The sequence below is a fragment of the Hypanus sabinus genome, chromosome 6 (assembly GCF_030144855.1).
Source record: "Hypanus sabinus isolate sHypSab1 chromosome 6, sHypSab1.hap1, whole genome shotgun sequence".
NCBI classification, from domain to species: Eukaryota; Metazoa; Chordata; class Chondrichthyes; order Myliobatiformes; family Dasyatidae; genus Hypanus; species Hypanus sabinus.
Genome location: NC_082711.1, coordinates 96819193 through 96841798, shown reverse-complemented (window position 1 = coordinate 96841798; position 22606 = coordinate 96819193). Strand labels below are relative to the sequence as shown.

At 38.5% G+C, this 22606-nt stretch overlaps 1 protein-coding gene across 2 annotated transcripts in view; it reads left to right on the top strand.

Annotated features, from left to right (window-relative positions):
- agmo (alkylglycerol monooxygenase) overlaps positions 1-22606 on the top strand; it is a 342658-nt gene that overhangs the window by 59638 nt on the left and 260414 nt on the right. For both annotated transcript variants that reach the window (XM_059971351.1, XM_059971352.1), the window contains exon 3: positions 15294-15445. In XM_059971351.1, coding sequence (XP_059827334.1) covers positions 15294-15445 — 152 coding nt within the window. The remainder of the gene's footprint in view (positions 1-15293; positions 15446-22606) is intronic.

Below are 22606 nucleotides of genomic sequence, written 5' to 3'. Positions count from 1 at the left end.
CTCCCCAGTTTTAGCTTTCTGGATGAGGCTAGCAGGTTTTTATCCAGGATCTCTCTGCATTTGGCAGCATTCATCTTCCCATCAATGCTGACCAGATTTCCAGTTCCTGCTGCTGAAAATCATCCCCACAGTGTACGGTAAGGATGGTGCTATCTGGCTAATGCACAGTGTTAGACTTGCACCACGTGTACCAATTAGTGTTGAGGCCAAAAAGTTCTACTTCAGTCTCATCTGACCACAAGACCATCGTCCAGCATTTATCTTTACAATATCTCCTAGGTGACGCTTTGCAAAGTCTTTACAGGCAAGGATATGCTTTTCTTTTTTAGCCAAGGCTTCTTCCTTGCCATTCTTCCATAAATAACTTTTTTGTGTGAGGCCGTTGAGTTTTAAGAACTGAAACTTCATCTCTAGCTTCAACCACGGACTTCTGCAGCTCACTGAGAGTGACTCTGGTGTCACAGTAGCCTCTCTTACAAGTGCCATTCTTCTCCAGCAACTAAGATTAGAGGGGCAGCCTGACATAGGCAGAGTATGGCTGTGGTTTCACTTTTTTTCTACTTTTTCCCCGATGGACTGCACTGAGTTCTGAAGTATGTTCAGTGCCTTTGAGATGGTCTTGTAAACTTCGCCGGATTTGTGCTTCTCTATTATCATTTCCCTGTCTTGTCTTGAATGTTCTTTTGTCTTAATTTTGTTTTGGTCAGTTGAAAATCTACCATACTGTTGGACCTTAGAGAGAGTGGGTATTTATACTCATTTAAAATAGGTGATCATGCAATATTCTACATCAACTAATTGAATGAGTTGGTAAGGTAATACCTGTGCAGTATTTTGCACCTGAGGAAATTTAGTGTAGTAATTACAGAGAGGATGAAAACTTCTTCAGCCTCACAATTCTGGTTTTTAAATTTTGGTAAGTTGTTGACAGGTTTTGAAATTTTTCTTTTGATTTGACATGATGCACGATGTTTTGTAGATTAGCTCAAAAAATCCTACTTCAATATATTTTAAATTTAGAAACTGAGACAGTAAGATTCGAAAAATTGTTGTGGGGGCTGAAAATAGGATAGATAGTGTTTCCTCCCAAGGTGGAAATGTCAAATACCAGAAGACATGGGTTTACAGTGTGGGGGAGGAGAGTTTAAAGCAGCACATTTTTGTTTATGCAGAGTAATGGGTGCCTGGAAACTTCTGCCAGGGAAGGTAGTGGAAGCAGATACGATGCAACCTTTAAGAGACATTTAGACAGACACAAGAACAGACAGGGAATGGAAGGAATATAGACCACCTGCAGAGAGTTGTGCAGTTTAAATTGGCATCATTGTTTGCACAGGTATTGTGGGCCGAAGGGTTTGTCCTTGTGTTCTTGTGCTGTATTATACTATGTTTGATGTTTCTATGTTGAAAATACTAAGGTCAAGTAAAATAAAACAAAACACCATCATTTAACTTTGTAGGCAAGTTGAGGAACCTCATTCCAATAATGGACAAAACTTGCTGATGGCAAAAAGCGAAGAGGCCAGATCAAGCTACCTGTGTTCTATTTCAGGACACGGCTGAGGTCCACAGGAAGAGGTGACCCACATGTTGCACCCAGTTGACTGTTCTCTGTAGAGCCACCTGATTGAGAAAGCACTGTCTGGCCCGTTGTTTTCAGAATCTGTTTTTATTTTGACCAAGTCTGACCACGCCTTTGTCCAAGCCTAGTTTCGGCTGTTGGCTTATTAGCAGTTGCAGATGCAGCATCTTTGCCTTTGTTGGTGATCTGTGTGAATTAGGAGATGATGTTGGCATTTGATCTCTGCTCCCACACAAGAAAGGAGGAACTCGTTCTTTCATTGTTGCTGGAACCCTAATGAATAGGGAGAAATGGCTTTGCTGCAAAATTCCATAACATTGTCTTATTTACAAGAAAGGGTTTTTTTTTCCATGACTAAATTTCATTTCTGTTTGTCTGGAAGCTGGAGCAATTTTTTCTTCAACTTATGCACAGCCTGTTTGCAATAAACCAGTAATTATTCAGAGATTGCACTGAAGATGAAGTCCGTCTGGTCCAGCAAATTGTTAAGTGCAGATGTTGGAGAGAATGCAGGGTTGAAATTCTGTGTCAATGGCTTTAGTGAAACACAAAACTAAAATTTCTCGATCTTCTGCTGTTTCAGTAAAATTGCTAACAGAAGAAATATCGTTCACTTTAGTTTTACATATTATTTACATGGCCTATTTTCTGAAGCCCCCCGTAACAGTACAGAAGTGACTAGAATTCTAAGAGCACAAGGAAATGAGATTTGCACATGTGAGAAGCAGGTCAGTTGGACCTTCATAATATTCTTGCTGTTTGTGAATAGAGTACAGCTATTTGTTTCATATAAATTAGGAACAATCATTTTTTACTACATTATGATCACCAGTTACTTTACAGGGTAATTGCTTAAAACATCTGTGGTACTGGTTTGTAGCTGGCTGGCTGGGCAATTAAGTGGACGTCTGTGCTAAATCTTTGCACCTGACAGGATATAAAACTGAAATTAAAACAGTTTCAGGTTAACTCCACTTGCAGCTGGGAAATTTGTTTTTTAAAGGATTTTTGGTTTCCCTCGTTTTATTAAAACCATTTTATCAAAAGGTCCTTTTATTGGAGAACTGGCTACCTCTAACGAGGAAATGCTGTAAAGGTAGATGAGATAAAATAAACCATGTGAGAATGTTGTGCTACAAGAAAGAAAGCAAGCAGCTACAGTAGGCTGTTCCTTGTGGGAGAGCCGTTCTATGCAATCCAAACTATATTGTACCAGAAGCGTAAAATAAAACCTGGTTTGGTTGACTTGCTTTTACTGGGCTAATGTAATGGTGTTCCTGTGTGAAAAGGGGCATATGTATCTCATAGTAAGAGGGAGCAGAGAGTATTTTGTATCCCTTTGCCTAAAGATCATTAACTATGTTTTCTCTCAAACCACATACATTACATTTTAACATTGGAAAATAATACCATTTGAAGAGTCACTGGGCTGCCTTTTTTCCAAATCATATGGATTGATGTATAAACGTTTATTTAGGTGGGTCAGTTGATTTTAATCTTCCATAAGAATGTTCTTTCACTATAGCTGCATTTCTTGTGCATCAACCTGAATTCTTGCCTGAACTGTGGACCGTACTACTGTTATTCAACAGCACCCTGAGATGTTTCGTTGAACAAAACCAAATCTGAAAGATTTCTTTTTCATATGGAACTTTCTGTTTGTACTGCCATTGAAAAATATAGCAGCTTTACCATTAAACAGAGCTTTTCTTGGCCAAGGATCACAAAATGTCAAAATAGGCTGCTTTGCCTATTAACTCCGTGCCAGTCTTTTTCTGTATGAGAAATGTGGCCACCTTTCTGTGCAATGAGCTGGACATACTCAAATTGCTAACGTGCTTATCTCTTTATCGCCAATATTCTTCAATGTGAAAGGAAAATAGGGTTGGCCTTAATATGTCCTTTCGCACAAACAGATGATGTTTCTTTCTGAACTGTGGTCTATGTGTTGAGTTTGTGAAGTACAGCAGCTAATTTGTGCACAGTAAGTTGAGGTTAGTAAACAGCATGTGAATGAAACATGTCCGCTCCTTTGTAATATTTAAAGGGGGAAATCCTGTCACATTTTCCTCCTTTTGAGATGATCTTCTCAGCAAACAGAAGGATATCACATCACATTCAGCAACAGAGTTTTCCCTTGCTGTAACAATGAAGTGTCGGTCAAAAGTGCCTGTTTAATGGTAGTGAATACTGCCTACTGGCTGAGAGATGGGATGGCTTCCAAATGAGCCAACATGACTGTAGTATTCATCTTCAAACAATTGTGCAATTCCTTTTCTGTGGAGAAATTGTGTTCTGTGAAGCCTCAGCCATTATAGGTAAGCTCCAGTTATGGTTTCTGATCATTTTCACTATTTACCAAAGCATTCTTCCTGTTGTATGTAGCCACTTTGTCTTTATGAACAAGGCTGAAAAAAACCCAGCAGGATTAATGAGTAGTTCACCGTATACATACTGGAGTTTGAAGATTGGTAAAGTCTGGGTAAAATAAAGTTGAATTAGTTTGGAACAAGAAATCTCATTGCATCTTGGTATATGAGGCTACAAACTGATCCAAATCTGTATCAAGGGATTTAACTTCTTGGTGATAAAATATTTTGAGATTATTACAGAGCTTTGAAAATAAAGAAAATAACAGGATCTTCTGTATAAACCAGAGTTGATAGGGTATTAATAAATGATGGATTTTATTGCCTGAAGAATATAATTGGGATGGGATCCTAGAACTAGCAGAACTGATGTAAAATTGCTTCTTGATGGCTGCTTATGTAAAAAAAATGGGAGCATAAATGTACGATTTGAAATTTAGTTGGAGGAAGATTGGGCAATACTTAAGTATTGTGAGGAAGTAAGAAATTAATAATTTCTGTTTTATACAATTTTTTATTTGTTTTGGAATGTTTGAAACAACCAATATCAGTAATGATCCAGTTCTTCTAACAGCATTAAAACAAGATACCCTGTGACAATAGAAACAACATCTAGATTGACTAATGGATGGCATTAACATTGCTTAAACTTGGATACCATGTTTTTGTTGAATTGACTTACCTAAATGTGGAAATGGTTGGTTGTGACAGCTGGAGTGGGTATGTTGTGAGTAAACCCAGACATATTCTGAATGAGCAACACACACAAAATGCTGGTGGAACGCAGCAGGCCAGGCAGCATCTATAGGGAGAAGCACTGTCGACGTTTTGGGCCGAGACCCTTCATCAGGACAGGATATTCTGAATTATGCCATTACATTGAGGCTTTTCAGTGATGGGACAAATTCTAGGGAAGAGTGTGGGATGCAATAGAGTAAAGTAGGTAAGTACGTGTAACTAGTTGTATTGGTTTATGGATTGTGAATGAGATGGGTATCACTGTTAATTTTGACAAATGTTTATTGTTGTATAGTGGAGAGTAACCTAACTGGCTGCATCATGGTCTGGTGTGGAAAGACCCGTGCTCAGGAATGCAAAAGTCAGCAGGGAGTGGTGGATACAGCCCAGTTCATCGTATGCCAAGCAGTCCCCACCACTGAACACATTTACATGCACAGAAAGCAGCATAAGACACAGGAGTAGAATTAGGCCATCCAGTCCATCGAATCTGCACCAGCATGCCATCATGGCTGATCCTGGATCCCACTCAACCCCATACACCTGCTTTCTCACCATATCCTTTGGTGCCCTGACCAATCAGGAAATGATCAACTTCTGCCTTAAATATTTGTACGGACTAGGTCTCCACCACAGTTTGTGGTAGAGCGTTCCACAGATTTACTACTATCTGGCTAAAAAGTTTCACATTACTTCTGTTCTAGAGGGTTGCCCCTCAATTTTGAAGCTGTGCCCTCTAGTACTGGATACCCCACCATAGGAAACATCCTTTCCACATCCACCACTCAACATTTCTTTCAACATTCAGTAGTTTTCAATGAGATCCTCCCCCCACATTCTTCTAAATTCCAGAGAGTACAGGGCCAAAGCTGCCAAACACTCCTCATATTTTAACCCCTTCATTCCCAGAATCATCCTTGTGAACTTCCTCTGGACTCTCTCCAGTGACAACGCATCCTTTCAGAGATATGGGTCCCAAAACTGTTGCCAATACTCCTAGTGCAGCCTGACTTGTGTCTTTTAAAGGCTTAGCATTTTCTCCCTGCTGTTATGTTCTATTCCCCTTGAAATAAATATTAACATTGTACTTGTCTTCTTTACAACCAACTCAACCTGTAAATTTATCATCTGGGAGTCTTGCAGAAGGACTCCTAAGTTCCTCTGCTCTTCTGATGTTTTCTCCCCATTTAGATAATAGTCTGCACTATTGTTCCTTTTACCAAAATGCATTATCATACATTTCCCAACACTGTATTACATCTGCCACCTTTTTGCCCATTCTTGCATTGCCTCCTCAACACTACCTACCCCTCCAACTATCTTTGTATCAGCTGCAAACTTTGCTGCAAAGCCATCAGTTCCATTATCTAAGTCATTGACAAACAGTGTGAAAAGCAGCCACTCCAATACTGACCCCTGAGGAGCGTCACTAGTCACCTGGAGCCAACCAAGAAAGGCCCTTTTTATTCCCACTCACTGCCTCCTGTCTGCCAGCCCTTCCAGTATCTCTCCTGTAATGCCATAGGATTTTATTTTATTAAGCAGCATTGTATGGCTCCTTATCAATTCCTTTCTGAAAATCCAAGTAAATGACATCCACTGCCTCTCCTTTGTCCACCCTGCTTGTTACTTCCTCAAAGAACTCTAACAGATATGTCAGGTAAGATTTCCCTTTACGGAAGCCATGCTGACTTTGACTTATTTTATCATTAGTTTCCAAGTACCTCGAAACCTTATCCTCAGTAACTCTAACACTTTCCCAACCACTCAGTTTAGGCGAACTAGCCTATAATTTCCTTTTTTTTGCCTTCCTCCCTTCTTAAATAGTGGAGTGACAGTTGCAATCTTCTGCATCATTCATACCAGAATCATGGAGTGATTAAAGAGTGGATGATTAAAGAGTCTTGAAAGATCATGACCATGATCATCAATGACTCCCACCATCCAGACTATCCTCTATTTTCACTACTACCATCAGGCAGGAGGTACAGGAGCCTTAGGTCCCACAGCACCAGGTTCTGGAGTTGTTATTACCCTACAGCCATCAGGCTCCTGAACTGGTGTAGATAACTTCACTCACTGCAACTCCAAACTGATTCCACAATCTACAGACTCACTTTCAAGGACTCTACCTCTCATGTTCTTAGAATTAATGATTTGTTTTTTTGCATGATAGTTGCTTGTCTTTCTTTATGTATAGTTTTTCATAAATTCTATTGTATTTCTTTATTTTCTTGTAAATGCCTGCAAAAAATATCTGAATTGTGTACGGTACCATATATGTACTTTGCACACAAATTTTACTTAGACTTTGACTTTGAAGTTGCCTTAGGGAAGCAGTGTACCTTAGGTATTGCAAAAGACATGGGTGGTTCAAAACATTGATGACACTGTGCAAATATAAATGATGTTGTGGGAAGGAATTTCAAGGTGCTGATTCAGTGACAATGAAAGAGTTGCAACTATTACCTGGAACAAAGAAATATCTCTCAGTACTTTGTCTCTCCTTCATAAATACTTCTCTGCACCGTGACAGTTTGCTGCGTCCTGAAAGCTCAGTGCCTCCAAATGCTTGTAACACCATTTAAAGCTGAAAGACTGGATGCAGAAATTTCACCTGAGAGCTCCTAGTGTGCAATTAAATACCTCATCAGAGAAAATTAAGCCAGTTAATTATTTTGTTTCTGTTGGAAAGAAGATGAAATAGCTGGACGTGCTGAATTGTAGAATGGTTATCAATTTCAGAACTGTTTAGCAGTATGTTAGCTGGTACTGTGGATTATTTCCATGATATTCTGTCGAGAGGGAAAACTTGGCACCAGTGATGAATATGACTGTGACAGGAGTATGACATCTTTTGAAGCATCTGGCACCCTGATAATGCATACTATTTCCAAGCAGAAATGGCTATGTGTTTGATTTTAATGCACAAAGCCAGTTGTTTACTGACGCCCGTTTTGCTGTTCAACTAGGTTGCTTTGGTTAGGGTCGTGTATTGGCCAGCCTGTGCAAGGTCAGCATATTTCATTCCCTGAGTTACACGAATGAACAAATTGGGTTCTTATCACATTATCAATTTCTTTTGAAATAAAGTGCAAGGCCATTGGGTGACGGCAGGGGATATGGCCACTGTGATAGCGTGAATAGATTAATTGGAGGGATACTGAAGCTAGTGGATATAGAACTGCTTTATTCAGCAAAAATTAGCAACAAGCATCATATTGATTCACTCCTGGAAGAAGAGGCCTACTTGACCCAATATTACATGATATTTTTCTATGCTAAAGATCAAAAATAACAGCAGGAGAATTCTATAGTTACGATGTATCTACAATGCTTCCTTTGAATTACATATAGTTTTCAAACACTTCCTTCTTCACACCCACAGTCCAAACACCCAAAATAAATGTTAATCCTCACAGACTCTCTCTGGGTTCATATATATGCAGACATTAAGTGAATGGTTGTTTCCTGGTTTGTAATCAGCCCCAATCTGCAGCTCCAGGGAGGTTTTTGTTCAGAGCTGCATTTTAAATTCAGTCTGCAATCCATATTCAAATCTGAAGATTTGTTGCTGCTGAAATTAATATTTGCTATACACCCTAACTCAAGAATATGCCCAAACAGCCAATTAGATTGCTCCTACTTTAAATCATTATGAACTCAATGACCAATCTTGGATGTTGCCCACATTATAGTACATGTCTTCTGAGGAATGGTTGAGCAAGCTTCGGCTATTCCGTTAGGAGCGAAGGTGGATGAACGGTGAGTTCATAGAGGTGGATAGGATTATAGAGTGGACAGCCAGTGTTTTTGTTTCCAGGGTGGCAATAGTCCATTTAGGGTTAGTGGAGGAAAGTTTAGAAGAGATGTTAGAAATAAGTTTTTTACACAGGGAGTGATGTGTGCTTGGAATGCATAACTTGGGATTGTTGTAGAGGCAGATACAATCAGGACATTTAAAGACTAAATAGGTACACAGATGTCAGAAAAACAGAGGGTTATGGACTGTGTAGGAAGGAACGGTTAGATTAATTGTGGAGTGGGTTTGTATACAATAAGTCAGCTGGAAGGCCTGTACTATTCTATGTTCAATAGACTTCCATTTCTGAATCATTCTGTGATTTACGCTCGATTGTTACTAATGCTAGATCCTTTTATTTCAAGCTTTACCTAGTTGAATTAGGTTTTCGATGACATTTGAACATCAACTTAGATTCATGAAACTGGGGCAGTAGCAACCCCTAGAACACTGCATCTAAGAATCAAATATCAGTTCATTTTTAAATTCAGGCACTGGCTGTGATGCCTGAAATGAAGAGCAAGAACATAAAGTAATCATTATTTCAATGCAAGATTTCATTATCAAATTGATTAAATTGCACTTATTTCATGAGCAGGTTTATTGTTTTTCATAGAGCCATAGAAAAGTACAGCACAGAAACGGGGCCTTCAGCCTATCTCATCCATGTCAAACCATTTAAACTGCCTTCTGCCAGCGACTTGCTCCGGGACCATAGCCCTTCATACTTTTGTACTTTGCTAATTAGTGTCTGGTACCTGACCCAATCATTACTTTAAATTTGTTTATTTATCTGTCTACTTACCTATCTTTCTGTCTGTTTGCCTATCTATTGATTGAGATACAGTGTAGAAAAGTGCTTCTGGCACTTCAAGTCATGCTGCCCAGCAATACCTCAACTTAACCCTAGCCTAATCACAGGACAATTTACAATGACCAATTAACCATGTGGTCACAGGGAGAACATAAAAATCCCCGACAGGCAGTGATGGGGCTTTAACCCTGGTCACAGGTGCTGTAACACATTGTGCTAACTACACTACTGTGTCACTATCTTCAAATATTTGAATATTTCTGTCTATTCTTGTGTCTCTATAGACTCTCGGTTCCATTTAGTTCCATTTCCATTCCAATTCTCCATTCTTCAGTGTTCTTCAAGGTGCTTTATTTGCTGAGTTAGATGTAAGCAGGATTTCTGTGATCTCACCAGTCTGTCTCTTTGAAGTTGACAGAACTTGGATATGATGATAATAATACTCTGCTTTTGATCAACAATTGAGGAAGCTCGTGGTAATAAGCAAGCAAACATGACTGGATAATATACCAGTCTGGGCTATTATGGCACAGTCTGGTCTGTCCCAACCTGGAACCAACAACAAATACATGACACAATCCAAACTGAATCCACTTACTTTACTTGGTCTCAATTAGGCTTGGGCTTGGAACTGAGGTCTCTTTTGGAACTTCCACTGAAGATGCCCTACATTGATGTAATGACAATATCAACAACTACCATTGTAACCATAACTATACAAGAAAGTTTCTGCAGTAGTTTACAATTTCTTAATTGGAAGAGAACAGAAATGTTCATTGAGAATGGTTCCATTTTGTCAGTATGTTATTAGGTAATTTTTCGTTTACCCAGTCTGCAGATTAATCATTGCCAGCATTGCTATTTTACCTTGAACTGTTTTAATGTATTGCAGAATTTCTTCTGCAACTTCTTCATGATGTGGTCATTAAATTCTGTTGCAGCAGGATGCAGTAGTGAAATTCTAATTGTTAGTTCACAAATTTCCTGCACCTCAGATCGTGCAGGTGGTCTAAATGTTTATGATAAATCCTGAGCAGCTGGTATGCAGTATAACAAATCCTTTTCCTGATGAAGTGCAATTCAGATGTCTGCATTCTGTCAACACCCTTTCTTGCCATTTCTTTTATATAAAAAATATTATACAGAGTACAGAGCTTTTGTACTCTGATTATTTTTTTCCCAAAAGATTGTTGTTTCGATCTTTGACATCATGCTATGAAAAGTGTTCACTATTCCTAATGTTGATCCTGCCTAAATTTTCTTGTATTCCAGCAGGCTCACCACGTTTGTGGTGGCAGCTGATCCAAAGACCACTTTTCACTTTCTAGGTAATAATTCATACATCTGGCCAATTGTTACAACATTCTAGGCCAACATTGTTTTCTTCTAAAATGTAAATTAAACATAATTGTTTACTTAACTCTATATAATGTTATTTTTCTTACCCTGCTTGAAGTATATATCAGCATTAGTATATGTCTGATTGAAGTTCAGCTTTAGAACTATGATAGTAATTTGTAGGTTTTCAAAGCCAAATTGGAGCTGTTAATGTTAATTCTGAGGCCTTTTAAAGGTTTTTTTTTTGCAACCCAGATAAATACAAAGAGAAAGGAAACATAAAGTGAGGCTCATACAAAATGCTGGAGGAACTCCATCACCCCCCCCCCCCCAACACTTTATGACTTTATGATTTCCGCAGGCATCGCACCCTATGCGATTCCCTTGCCCGCTTGTCCTTTCCCGCTAATCTCCCTCCTGGTGCTTATCCTTGCAAGCGAAACAAGTGCTACATCTGCCCCTACTCCTCCTCCCTCACTACCATTCAGGTCCCCAAGCAGTCCTTTCAGGTGAGATGGCACTTCACCTGCAAGTATGTTGCAGTCACCTGCTGTATCTGGTGCTCCCGGTGTGGCCTCCTGTATGTCGGTGAGACCCAGCGTAGATTGGGAGACCGCTTCACCGAGCACCTATACTCTGTCTGCCAGAAAAAGTGGCACATCCCTGTGGCCTCCCATTCCAATTCCACTTTGCATTCCCATGCCGACATGTCAATCAATGGGCTCTTCTACTGCTGCAAGGAGGCCACACTCAGAAAGCAACACCTTATATTCTGTTGGGATAGCCTCCAACCTGATGGCATGAACATTGAATTCTCAAACTTCTGGTAATTGCCCCCCCCCCCCCCAACCTCCTCTTCACCATTCCCCTTCCCTGCTTCCCTCTCTAACCTTATCTCTTTACCTGGCCATCACCTCCCTGTGGTGCTCCTCCTCCTTTCTTTTCTCCCATGATCTTCTATCCTCTCTATCAGAGTTCTCCTTCCTCCAGCCCTTCATTTCTTTCACTAATCAACTTCCTGGCTCTTTACTTCACCCTTCCCAGTCTCACCTATCACCTGCCACCTTGTACTTATTCCTCCCCTCCCCCACCTTCTTACTCTGAATTCTCCCCTTCCTTTCCAGTCCGCAAGAAGAGTGTCTGAAACGTCAACAGCTTACCCTTTTCCATGGATGCTGCCTGGCCTGCAGAGTTCCTCCAGCATTTTGGGTGTGTTGCTTTTGATTTTCAGCATCTGCAGATTTTCTTGTGTTTGTAAAATGTAGTTCCTGCTGCAGCTAAAATGTAGACTCTGCCAGCTGTTCAGAAAGGGGCTTCTCAGGTGGAGTTTTAAAAAGAAGGGTCTTGGCCCGAGACACTGACCTCTTAAGCCTTTTACTAAAACATTAAGGTGCAAAACTAGGTAATAACTTGCTACTTTTGGATGAAATTGAATAATATTTCATTGGAAAGAGTTGAGTGTTTTACTAGTAGAAGAATAATTGTATTCATCTCCTAGTTTCAACTAATCACTGGTGCTGGACCTGCTGAGTTCCTCCAGCATTATGTATGTATTCATTTGGATTTCCAGCATTGGCAGACTTTCTGGTGTTTAAAATGAACTCCTGCATAAAAGGGTGTGTTCACGTGAGATGAATTAGTCCATGCAACCTATAATCTGTAAATATCCCATGCAATTATCCACATGCAACACCCCATCTAATTCATATCTTTCAAGTGTGAGAACAGATGCTTGGTATGGGGTGGCTAAATATTCATGTGGTCAGCAGATGAGATGTGGCAGCATGACGGAGTAGTGAGAGTTGCTTTTCACAACTCCACCGACTTGAGTTTGATTCTGTTTGTGTAATTTATAGGCTCTCCCCAAGGCTGCATGGCTTTTTGCTTGGTTGCCTGATTTCCTCCCATGCCCTGTAGATATGCTGGGAGTTCAATTTGTTATTATTATTTTATCCTGGAGTAGGCCAGTAACAGGAGATATAATAGACATGTAATAGAGAAGAAATTGAATGAAAGTTAAGGGATGAGACTAGTGGGAGCATATTGAACTGGCGCAAACAATGGTCCCCTTTGTTGTGGTGAAGTATGAAAAAATATAAAATAAATAAATATGATAGAATTGTAGAATTAAATTCTTGCCTTCCTAGTCCCATTTCTGGAACCCTGTTATCATCTTCAATATTTATCACTTTATTTTGCTTGGACCAGGAATTAAATCAATGAATTAAATGCTCTTTTTATCAACTGAATTTCACAGGGAGCTACTTTATAGTTTAAAGTAAGACCTGCAGCAAACTATTTGTAGGTCACGTGACAAGATTTTCGCTGAATATTCTGATGTAACCAGGTTTCATAAAATTGGCACTGAATACATTTACTGATGGAAAATTGATGGCAGAGTTATTTAACAATGAAAGGTCAGGAGTTTAATAGCAGAGATTAGTTGAATCTAGGAGATGAATACAATTATTCTTCTAAGAGTAAAGCACTCAGCTCTTTCCAATGAAAGATTATTCAACTTCAGCCAAAAGTAGCAAGTTATTATTTATTTTTGCACCTTAATGTTTTAGTAAAAGTCTTAAGAGGATTGGATTCTGAAAGTCACAAAGAATTAGCTTTTTTACTGCAATTCAGACTGATTGGAATTTATTTATGAAATGTAATCGTCCAAGAAGGATTTTCCCAAAAGTTTTGAATCGTTCAAGAAGTGTTGTAAACATAGAAAGGTGAAATTTTGGTTCATTTGTTTAAAAGAATCATTTATTTTGTACAAGGCTGCAACAAAATATCACACTGCCCAAATTAAAACTAGTGATAAAACAGAGTCGGGTTTAATATCACTGGCATATGTCATGAAATTCTTTGTTTTGTGTTAGCAGTACATGATACAGTAATAAAAATATAAATAACAATAAGACATATATTTTAAATTAACTTGAACAAGTAGTACAAAAAGAGAGCAAAAAATATTGAGGTAGTGTACGTGGGTTTATTGTCCATTCAAAAATCTGATGGTGGACCGGAAGAAGCTATTCCTTGTGTCGAGTGTGTGTCTTCAGGCTTCTGTACCTCCTTCCTGATGGTAGCAATGATAAGATGGCATGTCCAGGATGATGGGGGTCCTTAACACTGGGTGCCACCTTCTTGGGGCACGATCTTTTGACGATGTCCTCACTGCTGCCTTAATGGAGCTGGTTGAGTTTACAACCACCTACAACTATTTCTGATCCTGTGCAGTGGCCCCTCATTATCAGATAGTGATCCAACCAGTTAAAATTATCGTCATGGTACATCAGTAGAAATACGCGAGACTGTTTGGTGTCATATCAAGTCTCCTCAAATTCCTGATGAAATATAGTTGCTGTTGTGCTGCCTTTATAATTGCATCAATGTGTTTGGCCCAGGATAGATCTTCAGAGCGGTTGACATCCAGGACTAGTTAACTTAGTAGTTAAACAATTCGAAACAAAGATGGAATGCTGGAATTACTCAGTATGTCAGTCTGTATATGTAGACAGAGAGAAATAGAATTAATATTAAACAGAATTTTTGACAGAATTGGGAAACTGGAGGTAAATCAAGTTTTAAGATGCGGAAAAAGATGGGAGCTGGTTTAAAAGACGAAGAAAAGTTGTTGATAATATGGATGTTAAACTATGTGTATAACTATGTGCACTAACCTAAGATCTTTTGATGTCCTTGATATCTAAACAAGATGATAGGAGGAAGACTAAGAAACAAAAGCACAATCTGGAAAATAATTAATAGAGAACTCCAGGTGGACCAGAATTTAATTCTAGGAATTTGAAATAATAATACTGGAAATCCTTCCAGAATTCTCATTAAGCTTCTGAAATATTTGTAATACTTAGTGACACAAATTGTAGTCCTGTTGTAGGATAAAAGAGTTTAGTAATTCCCTATCACAGTAGAACATAAATGGAATTTTAAAAAAATAACAAATATGGTTCCTGGAATGAGCGTTTTCACTGACTAGGAAGGTTCCCTTCATTTCTTTGATAGCATTTTATGGAGGTACTGGAAAAGCCCAGACTTTTAACTTCTGTTGAACTTAAAATGCAAGCTGAAGAAAATTGGATGTAGTAAAGATTTTATTGTTTACTAAAAGGGTTTCTTGTTTAATTTGAATTTTTCTCCTGATTAAGAGTTTAACCTCGATGCTTACTTAACAAGATTGTGTCTTAAACAAGCAGTGTTAGAATTATATTTCTATTTCTTTCTTAAATCCCATTAATGTTGTGATGTTTTATAATCGTGCCTATTTTGATTGTTTTATGATTTAGCATTGATTCCCAAACTATCACTTATTAGATCATGAAGTTAAGAGAATAGATGGACACAAATACAAAACCTTCAGAGGTATAGGCCGGGAACTACCATTGGTTTTGTTTATGCGAACGAGGGCAAATAAAGATATTTGGCAGCACTGTTGCTTTTAAATGTAGTCTTTTTGTAGTATTCGGGTACAGTTTGCCACACTGACAGATTGAGTTCATATTTAAGGAGAGGATAGAATAGAGTGTTTATAGCAGTTTCAGTTTTGTCAGAATTAGTTTTTTTTGCTTTTGCCAAATATGCATCCACTTCAGAAAAATACATTGCCTACTAATTTTTGTTTTTTTTTGCTAGGTTATTTGGGAGAGGCATTGAACTGACTGCTTATATCTATATCTGGGAGAACTTTAGACTCTATGTACTTCCTTGGAATTCGTCTTGGACTTGGTGGTTGGCATTTATAGGAGTTGATTTTGCTTATTATTGGCTTCATCGAATGTCACATGGTAAGTAGATACTGATGTTATTAAAGATTGTGTCATTTTTATTGCATAATATCTGCCACAATGTGTTTAAAACTAAATTGAGACTCTGTCCATAAAACTTAAACTACAGTAATCTTAAAGTAGTTGGATATGACAGTAATGTCATGGTTTGATGAACATAATCTAACACTATTAGATTAAATTACAAATCAGAACGGGCCATTTAGTCTACTTAGTGTTTGCTGGTGTTGCCTTACAACGTCTTGCTAGATCCTCTTGTGACAGCAGTCGTCTGTAATTGCCACTGGCAAAGAAACACATTTTTTGTGTGTATGATCAGAAATGCATTAAGCCAATGGATGATATCTGAGTACTGGGACATGGAAGTTCCTTTATGAAAATGGATGTTCCATAAGTTTATGATTGAAATCTCTTGTTTGGTAATAAGAGAATTAAAACGTTTGTCACTATGTTAGAAAGTCAAGACCCTGTGTGCTGAGAATGAATAAAATGTTTTGGGTAGAACTTGGAATTATGACAGCTGCATCTTGTCAGTTTTCAAAGCTATGTATTTTCAGCTAAATTAGTAAGATTGACAGGCACATCATCATAAGGTCAATGGTCCCTTAAAATATTAACTACAGGTAACCCTTGTGTTATGGGGTGTTTCATTTCTTAAAAGGGACACACTGCATCCAGGACTTTACATAATTAATAGTTCTGTCATCTGCACATGTGTCAAGAAATGCAGGTTGAAAAAATCAACTTGATTTTAATTTATTTACTTATTTCCCATTCAAATACAGTGATGCCATACTCAAATTTTGTATAGTGATTTGTGAATTCTGCAAGTGTGTATTTCTATAACCCAAATAGCCTTGACATGAGGTCACCTGTAATAACCACACTGGAGAGCAAATTTTTTCAAAAGTGTTGCTGCCTCAGAATTTTTTTTGTTTATGATAAACCGCTTGAAGCTCAACACAGATATGGAATTTGGAGAAACAAGAAATTAAGTTTTATTGAATATGATGCATTTAATTAAATATGATGCTGATGCTTTGCAATAGTTCAACTAAGCTAAAAATGTTTTGTTAATGATTTTCATTCGTACTCAATGGATGTGACTTCTCGCTTAAATATCCAATAATAATCAGCCAGGATTAATGGATTCCAGTTGCCCTGATACAGTTCCTCCATGGCAGCAATGTCCTGGTGGAACTCCTCACCAGGCTTGTCACTGACAGCACCAAGATTTGCAGGGAAAGGTATAAATAGGAATGCAGAAAATGAATCTTTAGTGACATGTTGCTCTTTGTGGTTTTGTATGCTTGAAGTATGTTGTCGACCAGCTGCATGTAATTTGGTACTCTGTCGTCTGAACCCTTGGTGCCTATGTGGCACATGGGGCCTCTTCGGTTTCTGGAGCGGTAAAGGTTTTACAGGGTAGGGTTGCGGGCCCTACGCCGCCCCGCCCCCCCCCCCCCCACCAACCTGGAGGACCAGGTGCTGTATTCATCTGGCCCTTCACCTGGAACCTGCCCAGCAAGGTTAAACCTACAGGGACTGAAGTCCCAGCTGGTATAGCTCCCAGGATCATTGAGGCACACAAACCTCCCCACCACGATAAGGAACAGCACATGGGGAGTTGCCAAGAATATTCTCAGCAATATTTTTCAATGCCTTCCATGTGATTTTCTCTGGTCCCACTAGAAGTTCTTCAAATTGCTTGTCATTGATGACCTGTTTGATTTGTGGACCAACAAAAATGCCTTCCTTAATCTTGGCATTAGTTATTCTGGGAAACATCTGCCTCAAATATCAAAATCCTTCATGGAAGCTTTTGTGCCTGGTGACCATAGATTCCATCCTTGCAGTCCAGAACCCAGTGATTCTGCTTTTGCCTTTGACAAACCCAAATCTCTGATTATGTCGTTTGAACTCAGATTGAGTTATCAGATGAGGCTCAATCAACATAAAGGGTTCAAAATCTGTATCAGTATCAATGTCATTATCCATTCCTGTCTCTTGCATCATGGCATCTTTGTCTGCCTCATCTAGACTCCATGTCTCTGGTGGCTTTGGTACTGGAAGACTATTGTCTTATGCTCCAGTTCTCATAGCTGAAGGGTATTCAATGGATTTCTTGTCTTTATGAAGAGAAACTAGGCACACTGCTGAGACAGAAGTAGCAGTCTATCACATGATCCTTCTGCAGTCTATCATATGATCGTTCTGCTCTCACCATATCATCAGGACAGCGAACGGCATTGACTTCTGAGTACCTCTAAGCCAGGCTTTGAAATTAACAGCACCCGCTGCACAAGAATTATGAGGAGCCCAGGGTTTGTCTTGGTCACCAATCTGCACCCAAAGTAAAGCTCACTGGCTTTCTTAATAAGAGGAGTCATGCTTCGTCTTTGAGATTTATTCATGTACTCGCCACAATTATGATGTAAGGTATCGCAGTAGTTGCAACATTGGTGAGACATGCTGCTATTACAAATACTCCTGAAAATACAATTACTTTATTATAATAAGTAAATACAATATGTAGTGTGCATAGAGCATGTGCATCAATGTGATGACAAACCGATATACCCTGTACATGCAAATGCATGTTCTGTACACTTGCACAGAACAGTGTGTACATGATGCTTTCATAGCCTTTCTAAAACCTGTCCTGCCATGCTGTATCCATCCTGCCTAAGCATGCCCAGACAAGATAGAAAACTTTTCAGCTTATGTTGTGGGCAACATTTTAATTGATTTGAATTATGAATTGAAGTAACAATACAGGCAATTTCAAAAGTATTGAACACGACAGGGAAATATGATTTTCATGATCAGCAGCCCAAAATCCATGAGGTACTCAAACTATTCAGGAGGCAAAAACTTTGTTGTCAGGTGCTATTTGAGTTTACCAGTAATATTTGTCACAGTAATTATTCTGTTAATAGCTCTGTTAATGTGGTTTGTCAAGGAAAGTAAGGAGAGAACGGAACATTTTGTCTGTTTCCAACCTAATGCAGTAAAATATTACTCAACAACCCTTACAATATTTCTACAATTTATTAAATTGCTCATTAATCATTTTCATGAATTTTTGAAGCTCCTACTTGCAGGAAAGAAATTGGAAGTGCATTTATTACATTTTAAACCAGGCTATAGCAAAGGGAGATCATGCAGTTCTTAAACTCAAAGTAGTCCAGTGATGCCTGGCATTGTGAACTTCAGTTCTGAATGCTGTTTGCTTGTTTCTATTGTTTGTACGATTTGGTCTTTTTCTCTCTCTGCCCACTGGCTGTTTGACAGTTTTCTCCTGTTTTTAATGGGTTTTATTGGGATTCTTTGTTTTGTGGCTGCATTTAAGTAGCGCAAAGCATGATATGATGCCAGATGAGCAGGCTGTGGGCTGTGCAAACCATTTAAGAGGAACTCTTTGATTATTATGTTCTATTTTGTGCAGCTTCCCATCTTTCCCTGGAAAATCAAATGATTTTACAAAAATTACTGGTTACTTGAATAAATCTATTTTAAAAACAAGTAAGTTAATGACAATATTTATTAATGAAATGCATTTTAGCTCAAGTTGCCATTTTATTATCTTTATAAAGAAGCAAATGTAAGGTCTTTGGGATAATGGAGGTACCAGAGTATCTAACAGAAACCGTCTTCATTATACGAGAATGTGTAAACTCCACAGACAGTACCTAAGATTAGGACTCCTGAAGATGTGAGGTGAAGGCTGCTTCTTCATCAAAATGATTTCTTTCAGATCAGACATCAGCTGAAATAACTGAGTGTTGGAACGGTGAAAGGTGATTAAATCCTAGGTATACACATGGCATTCTTTGAGTGATATTCTTGAGGATTTAGCCATCATAATTTTGTCCTCTGAGAATAAGTATTAAGATTTAACACATTCATTTTACTTTGGTAGCACTAAAAGACAGAATCATACTTTATCTTGTAGACAAAAGAAAACCTTTAAGCCTTATTACTACAATGAGGCAATAGGAAGGAAACAAGTTCTGAAAATTCAGGTAGATCTTTTCCAAAGTTCTGACTTTGTCTCAACATTTTCCTCAGTACACAACTCACTGAGAATCCTTCCCTCTCTCTATCTTTGCAGTTCTGAATGAAAGCCATCTATTCATGATGGTCTTTTGGTTGTTGAATGGAAAGCTTAACGTATAATTCCACACAAACCCAAATCCTGAAATCTGAGACAGTCTGGGACTGTTGATTCATTGGTTTTGGGGCTGAGGTGATGCAGATATAGAGAAGATACTTTTATCCAGGATGCTGGACTACTGTCATTGTAAAGGATCAAGAGAATAGTATTGATTTGTACACGGCTATTGTATAAACTGAAATATTGTTTCTGGTTTGAAAAGAATACTTGTAATGATAACACAGCCTCAGTTGTCCTGGCAACTATGCAGCAACTTCTATTTTCTTGTTTGGATTCTGAATATAGACAGATTGAAGCACATACAAAAGAATCAAAAATGTCAGGAAGCAGTTTCTCCATCATACATGTGAAATTTAATTCTAAAATAACACCGCCATAGCCAAAATTGTGGTTCTGCATTGGAATTTATTTTGTGATAATATAGCAGCTGATGTAATATTTGACTCTTTGGCTACATGCACGTTTTTACTGATGTGCTTCGGTTTAAAAAATGTTCATTGCCAGGCTATTCATAAAAAAACAGACATTAAAATCTCAATACGAATCCTGCTTTGCTTATTGGAATGACTGATCTGATTTTATTTTTTTATTATGTTTTTGATGGATGGTAACAAGGTAAACTTATGATGATTTTATCAGATTAGCACAAAATGCAAGCACAAATCCTACCTGACTTCCAGCAACTTTTTCAGATGTAAGATGTTAGAAATCATCATTCTTTCCTTGCTATCAGGCTACCAAAGAGTTTTTATCGCATATTCATTTAAAGCTTTGGAAATTGTGTCGTTATTTCACTTATGCATTGCCACCAGGGCAGTCTCCTGGCATTGCAGGAGGGTAAATGGAGTTTCACTATATCCACTATGTCACTAGTGGACAAAAGGTCCTCACCCTGTTTGTCTCCATATGGCATATTTAGAATAGTGGTTTAAATTCATCAATGAATCGTCATGTCTAACTTTTTAATGAAACAGCTGTAAATGCAATGGCACTGCACAGATGATAAAGAAAGTACTTCACTGCCAACTATGACTGGAATTTTAGGCTGCAATTCCAAACTAAATAAACTATGTCCTGTTCTTGTGTTTCAATTTCCACAAAGTGGAATTCGAGAATTTTTCAGCACAGAAAGAGTCCACCGAAACTGTGCTAGCTCTCAAATAGTTGTACGGATTGTTTGTTATTCCATGATATGTATAGCATTCTCTCAAAAAGCAAATCAAATCAAATCCAGTTTAATTGTCATTCAAACCATACATGGATACAGCCGAATGAGACAGCATTTCCCTGGGGCCACGGTGCAAAAACATACACACGCATTCAAAATAAAGAGACAGGGGGAGAAAAAGAACATGGGGCACATAAGAAAACACATTTTCAGTCCAAGACCTGAGTGACAAGTCCCGCAAATTGATAGTTACTGGCAGTCTAGCCTGTAATTCCACCCATCCAACACTGGAAGACAGCAACAAAGGGAGAGGCTACCCCCAACTGAGCCCAGATGCCACGCTACAACACAAGCTACAGGATTTAGTCGTAGTCCTTGCTACAGTTAAGGCGACACTGCTGCCTTGCCACCTGTCTTACCACCAATCAAGGGAAGCAGGACAGGCAATTGGTTGTCTATCTGACTGATTTCTTTAGGGAAATAGGTTCTCAGTATAGGTGGGACCCTAGCATATAATCTGTCTGACTGCAAAATTGCCCTAGGCCGTGCACTCCACCATACCTTCTGAGCCATACTAATTTCGGTGAGTTTTTAAGTGAAGGGGAAATTTAATTTGACCTTAAATTAAGGTTTTTGTCCAGAAATATACTATAAAATAATAGAACTTATAAGGACTGTCCATATTTCTGCTAATACTAGACCTGCATGCAGTAATAAAGTGCAATTTCGATACCATCTAAGTGAAAACAAAAGTAAAATAAAGATCTTTAGCAACAAATCAGTTAATTGGACTTATTTGTACTGGAGGAGCCATTGATTATGAAATGTAAGAACATTATTTAACATGCCATTAACTAGAAAATACATTTATATGCTAACATGCTTTATACAAGATTAGACATCCTTATCACCCAGTACAGAAGCTGATGTGTTGAATAAAGCAGCAAAATACACAAATGCTGCCTTGGTTAGTATCAAATTGAATGTAAAACGAGTTTTTTTAATGAGATAGGGGTTGTCAAATTCAACTGTTTCTAAGCAATCCAAAAAAAAAAGAAAGAAAACCACTTTTGATTGTTGAAGCACCCATAATAATCATGATTCCTTCCAAAAAAATCATTAGTGCACTTTGAAATAAGCTTTACAACTCATTTACCATGGTGACAGCTTTTGGTATCAAATTACATTAATGCCTGAACCATATAGACATGGGTGGAGATGCTTTTGTTGTTCTAATTCGTGTCGTTTGAGTTACTCTTCAAAATTTCTCAGTCACACAATCAGAAATAGAACATTCGCATTGCAATTGCCTTGCATCACTGAAAGAAGTCATTTTCCAAAGCAGTAATGGTGAGTAGCAGAGGATGTTTGTTTAAGGTGATGAGAGGAACATTTAGGAGAGTATCAGAGCTAGATTTTTTATACGGAGAGTGGCAAGTACCTGGAATGCACAGTGGTAGAGCTTGATACAACAGGGACATTTTAAGAGACTCTCACATAGACACATGGATATAAAAATGGAGGGTTACGCACTGTGTAGGAGGGAAAGGTTAAATTGATCGTGGAGTAGGATTACAGGAATTAGCAAAATATTGTGGGCCAAAAGGCCTGGATTTTTGCTGAGACGACAGTTCTTGGTGAAGATGGTTTGGACCCAAGCGCTGGGGTATCTGAAGCAAGAATCGAGACATGGTATCTGGCAGTATCAAATGGCTATCCAAACTCTGGAGAGTTAGAGCGTGTAAATCTCAGAAGCTGGCACAGTTGGGAACATTTCATACAGTTCGTTGTACTGTTCCATGCCTATGTAAAATTC